This window comes from Patagioenas fasciata, chromosome 15 (genome assembly GCF_037038585.1).
Source record: "Patagioenas fasciata isolate bPatFas1 chromosome 15, bPatFas1.hap1, whole genome shotgun sequence".
NCBI classification, from domain to species: Eukaryota; Metazoa; Chordata; class Aves; order Columbiformes; family Columbidae; genus Patagioenas; species Patagioenas fasciata.
The window spans coordinates 9,302,496-9,323,495 of record NC_092534.1 but is presented as its reverse complement, the minus strand read 5'-3'; the positions used below and the strand labels follow the sequence as shown (position 1 = coordinate 9,323,495).

Below are 21,000 nucleotides of genomic sequence, written 5' to 3'. Positions count from 1 at the left end.
AAGTAGCCTATTCAAATAGCATGGAGTTCAGCAGTTTCCAATAAAGGAAAACGCAGTCTTAGAGAGTTGAGCTTTTCTGTTTGCACTAGAAGAATTTCTCATTACCAACAACAAGCACCCCTGCCAAGTGCACACAGACCAAACAATGAAGCTCTAAGAATGGAATGAAAGCAACTCCACTTTTTTTTTCCCCCCAGAAACTTTGTTTAAACAGAATTGTTCTAAGGTACATTTACTGTTTAGCCTCCACTCGTGTTACAAGCAGAGCTCCTATAACAAAATTACTGTAGAGCAGTTTTATTACAGAAATTACCCACATAAACAAAAAGATGGTCCAGAACTCTGTTTGATCTGATCTGTCCAAAGTGCATGGGAGCCATAAAATAAGAAAGCAAATTTTCTTATTTCTAAAATATAACAGTAGACATATGAATGAAGGATGAATATAATCCTTTGCAAAAAACCAAAACAAATAAACCAAAACCAAAATCCACAGTCACCAAACAAGAAACCACACATCTTTCTCCTATTTCTTTGTTTAGATTTTTTTTTAGGGCAAGAAACGAACCATGCTGTAAAAACCAGCATCACTTAGAAAGCTGGACTTTGTGGCATGTTCCAAGACAAGTAAAATAATTAATGCTTTTCTTTCTTCTCTTTAGATACTATGAGCACTCTATAAGCCATTGGCATGTCAATGCAGGCCTGGGGTGGGCAGAAACCATACCCAGAACTATGCAACAGCAGGGAGCGTGGGCATTAGGTAGATGCAAATACAAGTAGAAAGGGGCTTGTTTCATGGGCAGTCATCCTGCAGGAACATAAGCTGAAATGTAAGCACACAGGCTGCAATAACAGCTTAACACTGTACACAGAATATTAAGAAGTCATGCACAGTGGTGCAGACAATCAACGCTCCTCACAGGAAGCACCTGTGTGTGTCCTCCTTTGGAGGTTCTGGGAAGCTTTCTTGTTTTATGCATTATTTTTTTTAAACAAGCATGAGATAAAGCTAATGCTTCTGTTTTCACACAATGTTGTCCAATGTTGTCAAGGCACAGTAGAACAGAGAACCAACATTCATTAGATAAGACACCTGTGTGCTCTCCTCCAGAGGTTCTCATAACCTTTTTTTTTCCCCAAACAAGAAAAACATGAAGCTAAAGCTTATTATTTCCACATTATGTAGTATAATTTTATTCATACCATTCTCTCCTCATATCCTGGAGAAAATGAAAATATGTTCTATGAATCATGAGTTTTTTAATACAGTTCCCCAGCCTTTCCCTTTGATCCTGCAATCAAGAGGGTCTGTCCAAGGACTCATGGAGTTACTCTAGTCCATCACCCCACATTACTTACAAGAGAAATAAGTTGACCAAGACCAAGTTTACAAGTTCTACTCAAAAATGCATAACCCCATTACCAACAAATAGAACCATTTAAAGCATGCATTGTTAAAAACAAAAACAAAGAAGCAAACCCCAAGCAATTTTAGGTCCATCACTTCTCCATCATAAACAGTCGTATGTTATAATACAGTATCACTTCACTGCTTAATACTTACTGTCATCAGTGCCTTTCACCTCACTTACCTCTCTTGCTGTGGTTTTGATGAGGAGAAGAGTTGGTTCATGTCCCTCGCTGTGAGAATAGAACCTGAAGTACAGAGCACACAAAAATGAGCACTCAGCTACCACCAACTACAGGTCTCTTCCTTCTTAACGTCAGGCATCACCTCCTCCAACTGACAGCTCAGCGAAAGAGACATCTGAAGACTAAGCATATTTTATAAATGCTTTCCCCAGTCCATTGTAAATAACTGAGTTGAGTGCAAACAAATATTATCCAGCAGTTCTTCCCTACTCAGTTCTGTGTACAGTTGTTTAGGCCTCTGCAGAATAGCTAGAAGACCAGCTATCACAACAGTGGCATTTTAGAGCATTTTGAATTGAGACAATCCAAAGGAATTTGTGTCCTGAAGACTGATGGCTGTGTTTGAAGAGCTTCCAGTTTACATAGAAAATAGTTACGATGCATTTTCATTGCTTGCTTCTGCTTTTCTTCATAGACACAAGGTGCTGGGACAGCAGACCACTCCCCACCTCCGCAGCTCAACTGCAGACCTTAAGTCATTATTAGGAGCTGTAGGATTTTAGTCTCATGTGTCAAGTTTAAGGAGAACTCACGTCTCGTTTATTCCACTTTTAAAATAACAGCAATCACATTCGTAGGTAATCTCCAGTTTCCAGCTCCCTTATTCTTTGGATCAGTTTGAATGTGGTTATCTATCAAAAGAGCCTGCAGAGCAGCCCCTGAGCTAAACCATTCACACCCGGTGGGGAAACACCCAGTCTCAAACCAGCATATGCTGTGAACTGATGCAGGTTGGACTTTTTCAGTTGGTCTTGGACAGTTTAAAATGGTTTGCCATGTTCTAAAATATGAAGTATCCTGGTCAAATGTTGTAGCCAATTGGAATTTGTCACATTTACATCCCATCACTAATAGTATTTTTCAGATCAAGTTCTGACTAGGTATGGCCTTGCTGTCAATCCAGTGAGCAGTTCACCAGTTGCTCCTTTTTGCCCTACAGTAAAGTGGGGAAGGTTTTCCTTACCTGTTCAGACTACAGCCGTGTTCCAAGGTGGTGAAAAGCAAGAGGGGTTGGCAAAGTGCAAATCGCTCTGGGATCCATGACCAGATATCTCGCATCTCTTTCACACTGACAATTTCAGACCTGAAGTTCTCAGCATGAACTGCTAAGTGCACATTCTGCCTGGGAAATAAAATACAGAACATTGAGAACAAATAATTTAACAACAAAACAAGTTTCGAATTACTGGTTAGTAACATGCAAAGACAGCAGAACAATAAAAGATCCTCATAAATATGCCATTGTCCAAAGCTCCAGCTCATGGGGTTAGAAGGCCATGACTTAGTGAAGATAATGAACTATTGCAGCTGAACATAATCCTTGAGAGGCAGCGACCTGACTTCGCTGAAATACCTGGAGCAATTCCTCTATATGACAACTGTAGTCTGTACCTTCATTTAGAGGACATAATGGTGAGCCAGCTAGGATGACCATGACCTTAAACAGATCAAATTATATTCACTGTTTGAGACAGTCTCACTGGCACTAGTATTTCATCGAATCATTTTGGTTGGAAGAGACTCTCAAGATCATAAAGTTTAACCATTTAAACGCAGAGAAGAGAATACCTAAAGAAGCAGCCAGGATCTGAAAGGAACAGGTAGTTCTTTATCTTGCTCTGTAGCATGGAATTAGAGAACTCCTAGAACACTCCAAAAGTTCAGAGGAATCAGTACTACCAGGCTAAGCAATTTTAACCCAAGGCAAATATTTGAAGCTTTTGGAAAGTTCCATCCCTTTGAAACATGTAATTACCAATGGCTTCCACTTCATTAAAAAGCAAAGAAGTTCCCAGGCTCATGGTTACAAAGAGAGCCTGAAAACATGAAGGCAAACCCTCATACCCACCTGATGGGTCTGATAAAATCATGACAACTGATTCACGGCTTTTAAACATATTATTATTATTAATAATAACGAACCTTCATTTCTCAGATTAAATAAGCACACAAACTTGAAGCCAGAAGATCAAACAAGAATTACTGCATCTGTGGCTGATGTTAGAGACTTAAAACGCAAGGGTGACAGCCAAGTACATGGGGGAAGTGCCATATGAACTTACACAAGATACTGAACTACTGGGTAGCCATTAGTTAAATGAAGCTTTAAGCGGTTTGCTTTGCATGCAAGGGTTCACTTGCAAGTATTTGCCCCCCGCCCCCCCCCCCCCCTTTTTTTTTTTGACAATTACACATTTATTTCCTCTCAGTTTCATGGAACATAAAGAACCTTGATGCTGCATATCTGCATGTATCTGAGCTTAGCTCGCTCCCTAAAACACACAAAGTATATTTCAATAAATATTTTTCTTGCTTGTAGCATCAAGAAATCAGCAGCATTTTTGTAGATGCCTTAGTACCAGCATTTCTAATGAAGTGATTCCTTAGGTCACTTAAAAAAAACCACAACAACCCAAAACTGCTTCCTTTAGCAAAATAAACCAAATCACTGCTTGCTTCACTACCCTGCATTATTTCATTAGCAAGAAACTTGTATGGACACCTATTTGAGCAAGCTGCAAGTATAGGTTTTAAAACTTACAGTATCACTGACCAGGACATAACTTGTGCTTTTAAACACACCAAGCTGACAGACAGGAGAGATCAACTGAAGCAAAGTATGAGCTGAGACTTGAATCCGCATCTTCCTAATCTTAACTTTGGGTCTCAGCCCCCCGTGTCCTGCCTGGTACCTTAAAATATACCATAGAATGTCCTGAGTTGGAACAGACCCACAAGGATCATCAAGTCCAACTCCTGTCCCTGCATGTGATAACCCCACAGTTCACACCATGGTCTGCAGCTAGAGACTGGTGAGACTACAGCACAGAGCTGAGAAACAAAGCCTTGGTTTCAGTTAATCAGAAATTAGATTTTTCTCACATTCAAGGAATTAAAAAATATTCAGGAAAGCCAATTAGTTTATCACAGTGAATTTCTGGAGAAAAGGTACTGATGACGAATAGGCTTAGATTTAGTAGTAAATATCACAAGAGTTTTAAAGTTGTGAAACCTCAAACAAGAAAGCCTCTTACTTATTTGTAAACTTGGTCAGTTCAGGCAGCTAAACTTAAAGCACTTGTTCCTGAAAAGCTCTCAACCTCAGCATACCTTTTCTTTTCTCAGTGTTCCTCCTCCTGGCTACTGTGAACCACTGATTTGAAGACTTTCCTCCCCAGATGCCACTCAAACCAATGTCCAGCAGTACTGACAGTAACACATCACTTCCAGTATCCTGTGTTTTCCTACAACTTTTCCACAGAGTTTACAAACGGATCTTTCTGGTTTACAGGAAAGCATTTACCATTGTATTGGCCATTTAAAACGATCCCAGGTGTGCTGTTCTGGTGCCTTGAATATCAAGCTGCATAATTTTATATTTAATGTCACTATTCATTTAGTAAAACCTAGACCACAGCTTGACTGAAGGATTTGAAAGAAAATGACCTGCTATTTCCCCATTATAAATCACAGCTGCAGGTCCTTAAGACTGAAACCCAATCCTGGATTTAGAGCAGGGTCAATCCTCAGCCTGCACCTACACCAAACCCAACTCAGTGCTGCTTTTTTGCAGGGGTGTTCGGAAAATTGCAACGAGAGGTGGAGGTGTCTAACCTCTCCTTTGTGACAGTGTTTCTCTAGTGACACTGAACAGCATCTGCTTCAGTTGGTTTGTACTGGCTGATGAAAATTAAGTTTAGCCTTCACCACACCAGAGGTTTTTCAGGGTTATCTGGCAAAAAACCAGCAGTTTGAGAGAACACTAGATTTGGACTAGCACTGAATTCAAGCCTACCACTAGAGTGGAACAAATTGAGATCTACCCTGCATTAGTGTTTTTCTCACCTCTTCATGTTGGCTTATTGGGATTGACATCACAACTTTTTATTGGTTGCTGATATTGGAAAGACATGCTCAACTGTTATCTCAAAGGAAAATAGATTTAAAGCACAATTTAAACGTTTAATAAAGGAGCTTATTTGCTATTTTCATAGGACTGTTGTTTTTACAGTTATATCATTTGTACAATGTGCTTCAGAGACCTCACAGTTCCTGAAGATAAAGCCAATGTCGAGGATGTGTGGCAGCAGCTGTCACAGTGGATTGGCTCTCTATGTACTCCGACACAACAAATATCACACTGCGAGATGGGACTCACTGAATTACATCTCCCTGCTATACTCTGTTCTGGTCTGCATTGCCTTGAAAATCCATTATAATTTAAGTTACAGTATAAATGCATGCTAGAAGTGATATGCTGTTTCTCAGTCATAAATGGCAATAAGCCACATGAGGTGTATAAGCCTGAAACCTAATCCTGTGTTGAGATGTCAACAGACACGCTGCATCTACCTAGGTCCCCTCAAACCCAAACTACATGGTTCCTGGCAGCAATCAAGGCTTTCTGCAGCTTTCACAACATCGTAACTACAGAAAAATAATACACAGATGTTGAAGATTTGCTTGGCTAGAATTAACAACCTGTCAATTTACTAGAGGTAAAATACAACACAGGATATGATATGCAACATGCTTTCATAAGTCTCTTAAGGTGTTCTTTCAGACACAAAAACATGAGGAAATGAATTCCAACTTTGATTTTATAAATTAGTACAAATATTAGTGTGCATCACTCACTAAAGTTAACTCAGGGCACCTGCAACAAGGCCAGAAGATTCTCAAAGGCATTAATTTAAACCCATACAGCTGTGGTACTTAATACTCACAGGGCAGTCTTTCTCCTTTCCAAGTTCTCTGCTTATCAGGTATCACAATCCACTGGGGTTTGTTCTTTAAGATTTGCTTTTCAGGCCAAGACTCAATGAATGACTTCATTAACTATTAATGCTATATGGCTGAGTAACTCTGACCTCCTTGACACAGGAAAATAGTTTGTCTTCTTGCCTTCAAAAAGCCCTACCTACTTAAAAATAAATATAATCTGGTATGAATAGAGACAAGTCACTTTTAGGCGTGTGCCAAGTTGGGTTCAGTCCAACATCTTTCCAATTAACTGCAGAACGCTTGCAAAGCAGAAAAAAAAGTTGAGCGTGTCTGACATCTACTGCAATGGCATACAGCAGGTTTGGATGTGGAACGATACCTAACAGTTCTGAAGACATGTTACAGGAGATGCTTTAAAAAAACCAAACATTTTTTCTTCCAGCACAGAGAGGACTTACACCCCATGATTAAGCTTTTCCATTCTTTGCAGGTGCTTTGAACTAACTTTGCAAGAGTGTATTCAGGAGATGCTACACAGCAGTTGGATGTTGTAATTGCTGCCCTGCTTGGAGAAATAACCAGTCACAGACAGGAAAAACCAGCAAAGATCAAAGATTCAAGTGTTTTGACCTACCTTTTGGGAGATGCAACACTGCAAGCAGGAGGGGAGCAGTGGGTGTGGAATTGACAAAAGGAGAACGTACAAGAAGACAAAAAAAAAAGACAGAAGAGATCAGTGATTTCCTACATCTGTGACAAAGTGAATGAAAGGAGCCTGGAGAGAAACGAAGTTAAGTTTGATTTGAATCACCAAGCATGAGAAAAGCAAACAAACAGGCTAAAATATGTCCTTTTTTCCCCCCTTTTTTTGCTATCTGCTTGTAGTTACCTGACTGGAAAATAACTCATCATCTCCTTGCACAGGCCAAACACATGTGGACAAGAGAACTCGCATCCTAACAAAGACTGGAGGAAAGCTCCCGTCTCCAGCACCCACATCTGCACCCACGGGGACCCAGACTGAGCCAAGTTCACAGCAGCGCCCTGCCAGGGAAACTGAGAAGGGCCAATGTGTTTACAGAAGCAGCCAAGAGAGGAGAAATTTCTTCACTAGCAACTCTGTAACTACCGGTATTACTTGGGCATGAATTTTCTGTATCTTGCTTTGAAGGCATCACTGTTGTTCTGAGCAAGAATACCTCTACAGCCTTTTTACTTTTTAATATTTTAATTTGAAGCTCTCATTCTGTTGCTGAAGAATATACTCAGAAAGGATATTACAACTTTTCTGAGCCTCAGAACAGGAAGAAAAGATACACACCAGAAGACTTCTGGTTGCAAGCCCCAGATACAATGGTCTGAACTCTACCTGATGTGACATTCTGGTGGCTAAAGGCCTTGAAATATTTGAGACTAACAGAACAGTCTATTCCAGGATGTGTGCAAAATAAAGCACAAGCTAATTGTAAACCAAACTGTGAGTCTAAAAGTAAACCATTGGAAAAGACTGGAGGGAACTTCACATGTATTGGGGCACATGAAAGAGGTTCAGCTAACGTTTAGATTATTTTATAGGCTGAAACTTGCTAAGTATATATTTTGGTACCATGGAATGATACCTGTTTGCAACTACTGTAACTAACTCAGCAACACAATTGGCTGCGAGATCTTAATATATCAGTAGCTGGTATGTTTTGATTTTTAAAGATTTAGAGAAAATGAAAGACTGTCCCTCTAGAATACCAAGTTCTAGATATCACACTTACTGACCCCAGTAGACTTCTAGAAGTCATCCTCCCTTCAGAGGTCAGGACAGCTGATAAAACTGTTCAATATTTAGAGTTCAAAAGCGGTTGGGAGAAGTTTTCTGCAGTCACAGAGCACCTTAGGAGAAACAGAACATGTCTACGACATCAGTATTTACCTGCGCGTACATATGCACTTGGCAAGATGCTAACTCTGTTTAGATTAATACATTGCTGCCTTTCCTATACACAGGGAGAGATCTTTCAGCCAAGCTTTTTATTATTGTGGCTTTTATTATCACGTTGGAGCAGGATTTCATTTACTAGTTTCACAGCTGACTCCTCCTCCATTTCTCAAAAGAAACTGTGATTATGCAATCACTTTTGGATTAGTATCCTTCCCCACTCTTTCATGGTTCTTTCAAAAATAATTATTCCCAATAGTACACGAACCTATCACAAAATAGGTCAACTCCTACCTATGATTATTATACTCCTGACTTTCAGGAGGCTTGCAGTCAAATTAATTTAAAAAGTAACCTGTAAATAAGACTTATTTCTTCCTTGCTCTGTTAAAATAAATCCCCATTCAAGAAAAATCTTCCCAGCTGGGACAGTGTTTGCCTAATTACACTAAAGAAATTGCTGAATTCACAGTACTGGGCAGCATTAAATTGGCATTTTATACAAATTATCTCATATTCAAGAATTAATTTGCACATTTCTTTGGGTACTTTTCTTCCAAGTAATTTATCAGTGTCTTTTTCCAGCTTTGCTAAAATGCCTTTTGATTTAAAAACAGTTTGTGAAAGACAATACTTGCAATTAATATGTACCTGGAGAAAGTAATTATAAATTAATCACCGAGAAAGCTTTGAGAAACTGCTTTGTTTCTCTTGAATCATAACATTGTTACACTTCTCATTACAGTCCCAGAAATGCTTAATTTTGGGGCTGCTGATTTTTTTTTCTGCAGTGAAGAAAAAATAAATCAGCAGAGATACCAGTATGTGCCAGTAGAGCTTCCCCACCAGTCACCACCGAGTGCTCACCATGCTGGGAAAACTCACAAGATCCCTCGGACCCTACCTTTTCTGTTTGACCGTGATGCCCTTCCGCTGCAAAGCCTTCTCGTTGGCTATCTGCAGAAGGTGGATCTCCTTCCGCGAGAGGAGGCGGATAGCAAAGGCTTTTTCTAGAAGCCTCTCCGGAGACACCGACTTGGCAATGTCCCTCACGAAAGCTCGGATGTCCTGCTGCACGCTGTCAGACTCCATGGGCTGCCCAGCTCTAACTTTGCGAAAAAATTTCAGGAGAGCCAGCGCGACACGATAGAGAACTTTGTAGCCCTCCACCAGAAACACATCAAAGACCCGAGCAATGTACACCAAAGGCAGTTCTCCGAAGAGCCACCGCTGCCAGTCGGAGTAGACCTCCAACACGTCCTCGGACACTGCCACCATCAGCTTGTGTGCTGCCTGACAGTACTTGTTCACCAGGTCACCAAAGGTCATGCAGGAGGACTCAAAAGCTAAGAATGTCTGATCGATGAGCCGCTTAGATGGGTCATTGCAAGCCAGGATGCGACAAACCTGTTCAAAGCACTCTGCCTCATCTTTGCTGTAGTGGAGGAGCAAAGCTATGACGGAAGGCAGTGCTGGGCAAAAGGATATGTCTGGGAACTGATTCGCAATGCACAATATGATCTTCCTGACTGCCCCGATGCCTTCGGCATTCAAGCAGTACGTGGGGACCAGGCTGTCATCCACAAACTCTGGCAGTGGAAGGGAGCTACTGTTACGTTTTCCAACGATCTTCACAACTATGTCCCGGTACACATTTGCGTCTGGGGTCACTGTGCGGCACGGGATATTGCTAATTAGCTTGTGGTACGCTTTGGCTCTCAGAGAGTGGTTCTTGGCCCAGTAGCCCTGCCGGGCCAGCTGCTTGAGCTCCTGGAACTCCGTGCAGGTTAGCTCCTTCGCATCCTGGCTCTGGGCAGTAACATCCATTTTGTCCCAATCCACAAAGCGGTTGTATTCATCCATGGCTCCAGGAGAAGCATATCAGATGAATCATGGGAATTGAATCCTTATTTGGTCATTAAATGATGTCCAGCTTTTCCTGCAAAAGGAAAACTAAAAAAAAATAGAGGTTTGAGTAAAAGGTAATCTCCCATTTTCTTTAGGAACACATATACATTCAACATTTTCCTGCAATGCCAATACTGTTTTGTAAAGTAAAGAAAGTTAAAGATACATGGCTTTTTATTTTTAAGCCAAACTTTACTTGCATTCTGTCAATAACTCATAGCATTTAGCAATGGCCAGCCAAGAGGCTGATTCTGGGCACATCTTCACAGGAGTTAATCTCCCTAACTGAAGGTCCAAACTGAAGCATGGCCCTTTACATTAACTTCTCACAGAACAGAAGCCTCTCACTTCAAAAATATCCATTACAAAGCATTCCATTTGTAGTCTCTCTTCCTAATTCTCTGGGGAAGCAACTGTTATTTTTACTACAAGGATGCAGTCTCACAAGCAGCTGACACTGTTCTAAGATTGTGATGCCAGTGACAAGAGATGCCGACCTCCTGCTAGCCCCAGCCAGAGTTCTTAGCCATTTCTTCACGCTGTACTAGCACTCATGCAGCCACACAACCCTGAGATTAGCTTGTTAATCTGCTACAGTTTTTCTTTTCCATTGGATAAGCAAGATGTACAGCTGTATGGTCAGCCAGGTCAATGTCGGTGCTGAAATAAAGATGAGTGCAGGACAGAACCATCCTTTCAGATGGCAGTACAGGCTCACGTCATCTTAAAACAGCTTCATGAAGCTGCTTCTTAATTCTCTTGAGTACCACACTGGACTTCTAGTCCTGACCGCGCACAGACTTCTACGATCAAACACCCTCTAGAGGGCCTGCTCTCACCAGCACTGCGAGATTTTAAAAACACACAGACCACCGCAACAGCACCAGCAGCTCAAAGATCAGGTTCTGGCCTCTAGTTCCTCAAACACACGTTGACATGACCTACCAGTTGACTCCAGTGTTAAAGTATATCTGTGTCCCAGCAGACAGCATGACTGCAACCACTAATGGCCATACCTGAAGCAGCTTTGGTCAAGTCAGTGCAAAGCTAGAAGGGGAGATAGAATAAAATGCACTTATGACAGCAGGTTTGCTCAGTGCTGAAACATCTCTGCCACTGTGTCCTCAGTGCCAGATTAAAGTCAGGAAGCCCTTGATGCTGCGCATTCTGCAAAGGCTGATAATCCCTATAAAATGCAACAGGCCTATAAAACTGTTTTGTACAATTAAGATATTATGTAGCAAGGTTAAATCAACAAAAACAGTTACTGAAATACTTCCAAAGAACCTTAGTCGTTCCTGTGTTAACAGACTGGAGAATGCATGGAACTTGCCATTTATCAGCACAGTCTTGGTCTTTCCTGCAACAGGTACACTAAAATTATCTGAAACTCACAAAGTACAGGGTGTTTCAAAAAGATGGACCCAATTTCAAAGCTACAGTGATTTCAAACTGGGTCCACCCTTTTGAAACATCCTGTAGATCCACCATCAAAACAGACAACTCATCCTCCCTACTTCACTACAGGAAATTAAAACAAACATTTTGCCTTAAGTAGACAGAAGTTTGTAGACACACAATCAGCATTAGCTTGGACAGCCATACTTTTAATTCAGATAGTTTTAGATTCTGACTAAATATTAATCTGGGTATTTTGGAATCACATGCTGAAACTTACAAATTTAACTCCTCTTTCAAAAGGTTGGGAGCAACACAAAGAAGCCTTTCAGAGAAAGATCTTGGATGGTTCTTCTCTACCAAATACTTTCTTCAGTTCTTTTTTTTAAGAAGATTCTTTTTGAGTCATCTTTGTACAATGTAATAGCAATACAGAAACGCTGACCTTTTCTTTTTGTTGTTTTCTCCCACATCTGAAAATAATTCTCAGACCGTAATTAAAAGAGGCAACATAGTGTCCTGACTTCTGTTTCGAAAGTGAGATATCCTGCAGTGTTCAAAAAATATCTTTCTCAGTGTGATCTGAGAGCCTGTTTTCTGGACATGCAAAGACAGTAAAGGTAGGATACCATTTTTCTGTCATTTTCTACCTAGGAATCATAGAGAAACTCATTGTCTTTAATTCAAACCCAAGAATAAGATCCTTGTGGAGAAGATAAATTTAATCCTGTGTAGCAGTGATGAAAGCAAGGAGAGATGAACCGCTCATGGTCACTTCAGTACAGAAACTAATACTACCGTGTGCTTGCTGGAGTCTCCACTACGCAACAGCTTCCGTCTGCCATCATCCCTTGGCAGCTGCTTACATTTATGTTAGAGTAAATGTCCACCATATGAGGCAACTTCTAAGATATTCAGACTTACATCTCCACTGTTATTTTTCCTGCAAATTTTCTTGTCCTTCCTCCTTACTCTTTCCTTTCTTATCTTCTATCATTCAGAGACGTCAGCATATTTAGAAGTTGCATCAAACAGTCATTTTTCCCTCCAGAAGTCACTGCCCATTCCAGAAACTAATGAATTTATGAGTATGTGCTTCTCAGCAAGCTCACTGATGTCCATGCTAGAGAACAGAAGTCAGACTGCCAGAACTGTTGATTTGAGCTTACAGCCTTATACATACTTTGGCTGGGATAAATCTGCTGGGTCTGCAGGTAGGTCTGACTGCTTATGCTTTTCAAACCTCTAGATGCTGCAAGAAAAAATGACAGCAAATCAAATTGGCATTGCCAAGGTTGCCAGAGCATGACCAGCTCTTAACTGTGCTTGCAAAACCAACAGAATTAGCGTGCTTCAGTGTAATGGTGCATAGCTCCTGACACCGTGCCAACAGCTACTGTAAGCCAGCAGGCCTTGAATGGGGAGTATTTACTTGCCAAAGGAGAAGAACCCAAGAAATCTCAGGAACATTCCAGCCAGGCTTCATCTCCTCCTCCCACTCTTTCGGAAACTTCCTCCATCCCTCCCTCCCTCTGGGAAAGTTCTCTTTCTGCTGGCAACCATGCAAAGAGCAACATTTAACCTTGAGCTGGTGGGAACAGGAGGCACAAGCTGTCTGTGTTCAGCAGCAAAGGGTGAGCTGGTCGGAACTGCGTCCTGCCCGTCTCTCCTCCCGCAAGGGAGCAGGCAGGCAGTGCAGGCTGCTGAACTTGGACGGACCGAAGCCTGGGGTGTCAGCTAAGAAGTGAAACCCGAGGATGGCTGCGCAAGAGTGCGTGTCTGCATCAAAGTTCCATCTTCACCTAAACTTGAGTTCACCTAAACTAGTTTTAACATAGAAAGAAGGGGTCAGACACAGGCAGAAGAGAAAAATAACATTTTGGAATGAAATGTCTCTATAAAGATACAATTAAAGGCAGCCATTTATACCTCCTCATTGCAACAAACCTCTTTGCCTCTTGCTGAAGTAACTTCAGAGAAGTGAGTATCATGTTGTGGTGAGTATCCTCTAACCGGATGTGGGGACAACGGTCCACACCTGAGCCACAAAGAACTGAAATGCTTTCAGGTACCTCTCAGAACAGAACTTAAGGGGGTTGTAAAAATTAGCAAAAAATTACATCACTTATAACAATGACAAAGCTTGAAAGTTATGTATAATTTACCTTATTTAAGGGGAAGCAGTTGTTACCCTTTCTAATCAGACTGAGTTTTACAAAAGAGTAGGAATTACACAGAAGAACACAATCAGGAGAAAAAGCTTTTTTCCTAGTAATTGCCACACAATTTTGAGATTATTAGATCTATTAGTCTATAAGGGACCTCTTCAGTTAAGTGCAATATATTAAAAAAACCCCATAACCAAAAAACAACAACAACAAAACCCAAACAAAACCACAAAACCAAACCCCAACCAAATCACACAAGTTAGAAATGGAACTAGAAAAACCTATATTGAAGATATACAAAAATGGCTGCAGAACAGGCAAAAGAATTTTCAAGGTTAAGCTTAAATTATGAAGCAAGCAAGTAATCATTGCAATTCAAAACCATGGAATAACCATGGTAACTGGAACTGGCACCATTTCAAGTCAGTGAGTAATTTTTTAGGAAATATGTAGCTTGTTAGTCTAGCCACATTTTCCATGCTATTATCTTAGATCTTCCAGTTGTCATTTGGGCTACTTTCAGAAGACAGCTGAAAACTGCGCTGCATTTGTATAAAATATACAGCAGTGAAGCCCAGTGTGACAGTCAAAAGTTCCACACTGCCTGTGAAGAAAAATTCTATGAAACTGCCTTAAAAGCATCAGCAGGAAAACAGAAGAATTAAATTATGACCTACCTTCATCAAGGAGAAGATAAAGCTACAATTTTACTAAGGATAACATGGCTAGGGACTGACTTTTTTCTTTCCAAAATGCAGGAGCTAGCAAATTGAATTTTCTGAAGTACAACTAACCCAGAGGACAATAATTTCTTTCAAATCCAGAGTACATGCAGTACTCCGCAGTAGTGAAATATTTACATTCTAAACTTTTAAAAAATACATTCTAACTTTGGTTAAAACCTAAGATTATGTGGTTTAATATCGCTTTTAATAAACACAAAAGTTTCCTAAAAAAAATCCAAACTATATAATTAAACCTTGTCCCCTAGTCCATTTAGGTATTCTTGCAACTTTGTGTTCTGAAAGTTTGACTACAGATTAACAGCTTACTTAGGTCATTCAAATCTAGTGTAGCTGCTCTATAACAAGAACCCCAAACTTTGAAAATAACCTTTTTCATCTTAACCATGGACAGTTACAATGCTTTTGACTCAGCTATTTCCTAGGTACTGTACAGATACAGCTACATACTGATGACCAAAATTTTTCCATGTGTTTTTATAACGTGCTAACGGAAATCAAATATTTTCTTCTGCTGCTCTGCAAATCAAGACTAATGCTAATGTCCCAGACCTGAAGCATACTGTTTGCTGCTCATACTGTTGAGTAGTGCTGTTGCCAGGGAAAAGACCCATACTTACTCTCCCTCATAACCTTGTTGAACTAACCCGTGCAGAAGGCACACAAGCAGATAATGAGAACTGCTTCTGCAAGACTCCTAGCTGTTAGTCCTCATCACAGCAAGGGAAAATTAAACCCACAGTTCCGAGATGATTCCCCATCCTTGAGGAATACTCAGTCACGTCTGAGATGTCTGCTTCATGCACCACTGAATGTGACAGAGGATAAAGCAAGACTGTAATAGCACAGAATACAAGACAACCAGCAGACAGTTACTGTCCTTCCCCGGTACATCCTGCAGTTTTCCCCACGCCCAGGCTTCCAGCAGCATACTGCACCGTGACATCTTTGTTACAGGGATCTGCAAACAAGATCGGCCACCAGAGTGCCAGCCCCTCTTCCCCAACACCTGAGCAAAGCATGTTTTGTCACGTCTACAGCTTCAGGTACTTCCTATGCTAGATGCCACTGAGGAAGATGGATGCATTAGAGCCAAAATTAAGCACTCAATTTAGCACTAAAACCAGCTGAACACAACTAGTTTGTCTCATGTAGGAGAGCAATTTGGACCATGTTAATGCATTCTGGAGTGATGATCCCTCACGGCAGAGCACACAGAGTTCGACAGATGCTTTAACGAGGTTAAATGGTGTTCGATCTCTTTATGATTTGCCCCAGGCACTGTGTAGAGCACAAGCTGGGCTCCAGGAATACATTGTTTTAGTACTAGTTTACCAATAAGAACAGGGGATTAGCTGCTCCTTGCTGGTTTTTGGTATTCTTTTGGGACAAAGTCCAGAAATGTCTCACTTTCCTGAGTAACTGATACAGACCTGATATAAGAGTACACTAAATGGTAAATCATTGCAGCTGTCTAGAGGATTTCTCTGGGGATGTCACTGTTGCATACGAGGCAGAATCACAGAAGGTTTGTCCTAGAATCCCATGCATTCATTCTTAGGAAAGTACTATTCCCTTCTTAAACAGGGTCTTCAAATTATCTATGATTAATCTATCATGTACACTATTACGGTGAAAAGTTCAGATACACAATGAGCTCTTCACTGCTGGCCAGATAAATGACAGTAGTTGTATTTAGGAGAATGTGTATGCCTTACAACAACAAGCACCCCAACAGAGAGCAGCACCCCCTCCTTCCCATCCCCTGCCCTGGCATGACACAGGCACTTCTAACGTTCAGTCACTGTTGATACTGTGAGCTGTTCTGATCATTAACCTACCATGGAGGTACAAATAAACACACAAAAAACCAAACAAGATGAAAGTCTGGAAAAAATAAATGGTTAACGTTTCCAAAAAGGATGAAAAAGGCTAAAGAGCAGAGATTGTAAGAGGATACTGAATGGTAAACGTAATCAAAGACATACAGCAGGAGCTTTCTGTCCTGCCTAAGTCATAAAAAAGCCCAAGGAACAACTAGTAAAATTAAAAAGACAAGAATTCTTTTTTCCCCTCAAAGCAAAGGAAAACTGCATTTAAGCAGTAAAACTCTTTTGCACAATGTATTAAAAATGAACAATTTAAAACAAGTATCAGTCAAAGTAGTGCAGAAAAATGAATGCTATACTGACTGTGTTTTCCTCCTGGTTTCTTCCAAACTGTAAGAATGAAAAAATCCCTCGGATTGTGCCAATTGTTGTTATTCTCTTTGTTTCAAAAGCTGAAATAACTGGAAACAGGTCTCCCTTCAACAGCAAACTCTGGCTCCGATAAAAATTTTACACTGAACATGCAATCTGCAGTCTTCAACTTTTTTTTATTTTCATTTTTTTTTTAGAACACCTGCTCTGCAGTTTACTGTATTTAGATCCCCAGTTCTGAAACAAAAATAACTATATTCTGAAGATATGCAATGGAGCATGGGTTTAGATCAGCTGACCTGCTGAAGGTTGATATCCCAGGCCCTTGTCCTATGAGGTAGAAAAGTTTGAACTAATCTGATGAACATTATTTTTCTTTTCACACAAATGATACTCAGCTTAGTAGAATGGATTAGATGATCTCTTGAGGTCCCTTCCAATCCCTAACATTCTGTGATTTTGAAATACCCTAGTTCTAGCTTACTGCAAAATATAGTCATTACAACTTTATGTATGAATCATTTCTCCCTTAAGCTGTTTTCCCCTGAAAAACATAGCAAAATAATCCAGCGTTGGCATAGCCACACCAAAGTTACACCTATTTGCTAATGTTATGTAGCTGCATACACTCCAAGGACAATTAAGCATCCTCATTAAAACAGACATAGTCATTAATACAGACATGAGATTTCTTCTGAGTCTCTGTCCTGAGACAGTGGGAATCAACAACACCTGGTCTTTTCCCACTTGACTAAAGCTCAGGTAATTGTCCTCTAACTTCAGAAATTTAAGCAAGAGGAGAACACATAAGATACGGTAAAGCCCGAGAGTGTGAACACCACAGATACAAGCACTTTCATATATTAATCTTAGAGAATTTAAACCAGTTGATTCCATAGCTGAACATCTCTAGCATGTGCTCCCACCAATACACACGGACTCCAAGCAAGTCAATCATTAATATAGTGCAATTAGGTCTGTCTATTTTTATATCAGAAAGGTCGTGTGACTGCCTGGTCAAGTACAAAATGAGTAAACAGGCAAAGTCCAGCATTATTAAGACAAACTCTATCGCACATTTCCCCCTCAAGTCACACACCATGCAAATGTGTTAGAATATTGCAACTGAATCTGACACCAAAGGCATCTCCAAATGAGCAGACATTTAAAAGAAATTTTAGTTCTTTAGTTCTCAGTCACAATTCAAGGTTATGTATAGATGGAATAAAAATAGCTATTTTCCTTTCAGACCATTAACGCAGTTTATCTGTTTTGAGCGTTAACATACATATATCTGCTTTCGAACACGCATCCACGCAGCTTAACAAAAGACGTTCTAATGGCCTCTCCAACCCAACAGGCAGGGCAGGGTGTATTCGAAAGAGCTATTACAGAGGAACAGCAAGGACTAAACTCATGGTCTGCTGCCAATAATTTGCTTGCCACTAACTCTATCCAGCTTCAGCATTGAAGCAGAGGCACTTCGGTTCTAAACAAATGCCAGGGTAGTATTATCAGATTGCAGTCACCTTAGTGTTTGAAATGGTGAGAGACATGTACAGTGTGAACTGCTTTGCTTTGCTTGCTTGCCTTAAATTTATGGACAGGGTAATTTTAGTGCAGGAATACCTTTTTTTTTCCCCTCTGGTTTTCTTTCAAGTCCAAATGACAAGGCTGATCGGGGAAGGAAGCTCTTTCAGGCTTTCAAATTAACAGAATGAAGAAGCAAAGACAACCAAGGGAAGAAAACAAAGGCTGCAATAAAAGGAGAGAGCAGGGATGAGCAGAGGTGCTTAAACACGTGACGGGTCCACAGACAGCCTGTTAGAAACATTTACTTGGCAGCATTTAATTATTAACAGCAAAAAAGAGAAGCAGAGAGCTGCTTTCACTTGCATTCAAATTCTAGCTGCAGAAACACCCACAAACTTTCAAATATTAATGACAGAAAAGACATCCAGTACAAAGATTTCCAATACCTAATTATTGTGCAATACTATCCCCAGCCATTTAGCAAATTACAAAGGACATAAGTATCATGTATTGCTTGGCAGCAACAGGAGCTAACATAAAATGTTGCTGGAGTCCTTGGATTTATCAATGCTGTTTCTGCAAAGTAAATAACTATCTTAGAGAGAAGTCTTTTGCAACATCGTCTAACTGCTAGCAATTGCACAAAGAAGGAAATTCTAACAACAGGAACCTTCCTTTTCTGGCAATACAGAGCCCTAGATGTGATCCATGTCATTTCTGTGCTCTGGGTTTTCCTGGATGCTCTGCGAATCCTACTGGAATTTCCTGTAAGACAGAAAAGCTTTCAGATCCTCCAGCTTCGCATAGGAACTAGACATAAAAACCACAAGGTTTTAAGATAATACAGTTAAATACAGAACCACCCGCTTCACTTTCATCACAGCACCTGCAAGATCTCATCCCTCCTGCTGCCCTCCGACACCACCTGGAGCTGGAGACAACTAAACATCCTGCAGCCAGTTGGTCATTTGCTCTCCTGTTTACAAGCCCAGGAATGCTAAGGAACATATTGGCAAGTTCTAGTGGGTGCCCTAAATCCAGTGTTCTGTTGGATAACATCCTGGCAGCCTCAAAACCCCAACAGCAACTGCCCAATTAAGGATGTGCTGTATAAACGCGTATATGTTTCAGAGAGCAGCTCCTAGATAAAGACCAACATGAATATCAACTATGAACAAAATTTTACTTTCATGATAGAAACTTTAAAACATTCAAGAAAAAAGCTGCAGAACACAAGTTTTGGGTTTAGAGGGCTCTTCACGTGAACAAAAACTGCCCCTTGCATTGCAATCAGCTGCTAGAATAAGTGGAAACTGTGAGCATCTGGGTGAGCACCACCAGCAACCAGAGGATCTGCCTTTGCCTCATCCCCCGATCTTGACATATTTTGCAGAAAAATGAAGTGCAACAGCCGTGAGCATTGACCTGCGCATCCATGCCCAGAGGCGCCCACAAGCCGTTTAAACGCCTTCGAGAGTCTCCGCGCACTGGAACCAACCAAAAGCCTAAATCTAATAAACTCCCGGCCTCCCAAGGCCAGCGGGGACACCGGCAGCTCCCGGAGGTGCCCCCGGTGACACCGCGGCCACCAGAGGCCGGGGAAACCACGGCTCCGGGCCGCGTCCCGACCCTCTCCTGGCAGCTCCTCCCCAGGCACGGCCAGTGCCTCACGGCCCGGCACCGGGAGCGAGTCCCGGCGCGGCGCCCCCGAAGGGGGCCCGGCGAAGGCCGGGCTCAGGACGGGCCCCCTCCTCGTCCCGCCCGGGCGCGAAGGCGCCGCCGTGACCCCAGCGCGCGGCACCCAATTCCGCACCCCTCCATCCCCAACCGCCTCCCAGTGCCGAAGGAGCCGCATCCCGGCGAAGCCGGAGCCGCCCTTACCTCCGCCAGGCCGCCTCCGGCGGGACCGGGGGAACCCAGTGGCCACTGGGCGCATGCGCAAAGTGCGCGAAAGCAGCGGCGGGACGGGCGTGCGCATGCGCTCCGCTGGGAGGCGCTGGCACGTGCGGCGGCGTCTGTGGCGTTGAGGCTGAGGGGGCGGCGGTGAGAGGGGCTGGGCGGGGAGGCGGGGCGGGCCGGAGAGGGCTGTGGAGGGTCGGAGGGGCGGTGAGGGCTGGGAGGAGGCGGTGAGGGACCGGCGGGGCTTTGAGGGATCAGGGCACTGCGAGGGGTCAGGGCACTGTGACAGGTGATGGGGGCTGTGAGGGTCAGGACAGTGAGGGCGATGCCGAGGGGCTGAGCCGAGTGATGGGGCCGTGTGATGGGGCCGTACAGGATGAGAAGGCCTTGGGCTTGTGGTCCTGAATTGGAGACCGGGCAGTTTGCTGGCCTTACAGAGGCTTCAGGTGAAAAACTCAGTGCAAGTATTAGATACAGTTGTTGTTTTGAGAACCCATTAAGGTCCTAACAGTCCTGTGCTCAGTAACAATGTGACTGAGGCTTTTTTGCAAAGCCTGAAATGGCCGGGACAGAAACGGGTTCATTTTAGAGATTAAGGTCTTCTGCAGTATTTATTTGACTTGACAGCAGTGCTCTGTTTATGACTGGATAAATAACTGCTACATTAAAGATTATTTACTAGGATTGCTTAAGTGACCAATAAAGTACTAATCTTTTATATGGTGTTGTAAATGTACACAGTTTGGTAACGCAAGCTTTTGCCAAATAGATAACAAATCCTTTACCCAGAAGGTTTACAATCTAAAAGAAACCACAACGGACCACAAGGAAAGTTACAG

The 21,000-nt window shown here is 41.9% G+C and overlaps 2 protein-coding genes across 6 annotated transcripts in view; one reads left to right on the top strand and one right to left on the bottom strand.

Annotated features, from left to right (window-relative positions):
• Positions 1 to 20,240, bottom strand: part of TBC1D24 (TBC1 domain family member 24) — a 27,424-nt gene extending 7,184 nt beyond the window's left edge. Inside the window, exons 1-7 of one of the 4 annotated variants that reach the window (XM_065850525.2) lie at positions 20,144 to 20,235; positions 18,933 to 19,027; positions 18,359 to 18,484; positions 9,216 to 10,264; positions 7,016 to 7,033; positions 2,621 to 2,779; positions 1,596 to 1,659 (exon numbers count right to left, since the gene is read on the bottom strand). In XM_065850525.2, the coding sequence (XP_065706597.1) occupies positions 1,596 to 1,659; positions 2,621 to 2,779; positions 7,016 to 7,033; positions 9,216 to 10,174 (1,200 nt within the window). In that variant the 5' untranslated portion in view covers positions 10,175 to 10,264; positions 18,359 to 18,484; positions 18,933 to 19,027; positions 20,144 to 20,235. Of the gene's footprint in view, positions 1 to 1,595; positions 1,660 to 2,620; positions 2,780 to 7,015; positions 7,034 to 9,215; positions 10,265 to 18,358; positions 18,644 to 18,932; positions 19,028 to 20,143 lie in introns of those variants that run through there. The other 3 variants (XM_071815371.1, XM_065850524.2, XM_071815372.1) reach the window with 3 other exon arrangements.
• Positions 18,993 to 21,000, top strand: part of LOC136108923 (uncharacterized) — a 19,827-nt gene continuing 17,819 nt past the window's right edge. Inside the window, exon 1 of one of the 2 annotated variants that reach the window (XM_071815373.1) lies at positions 18,993 to 20,305. In XM_071815373.1, coding sequence (XP_071671474.1) covers positions 19,698 to 20,305 — 608 coding nt within the window. In that variant the 5' untranslated portion in view covers positions 18,993 to 19,697. Of the gene's footprint in view, positions 20,306 to 20,442; positions 20,608 to 21,000 lie in introns of those variants that run through there. The other variant, XR_010652432.2, reaches the window with a different exon arrangement.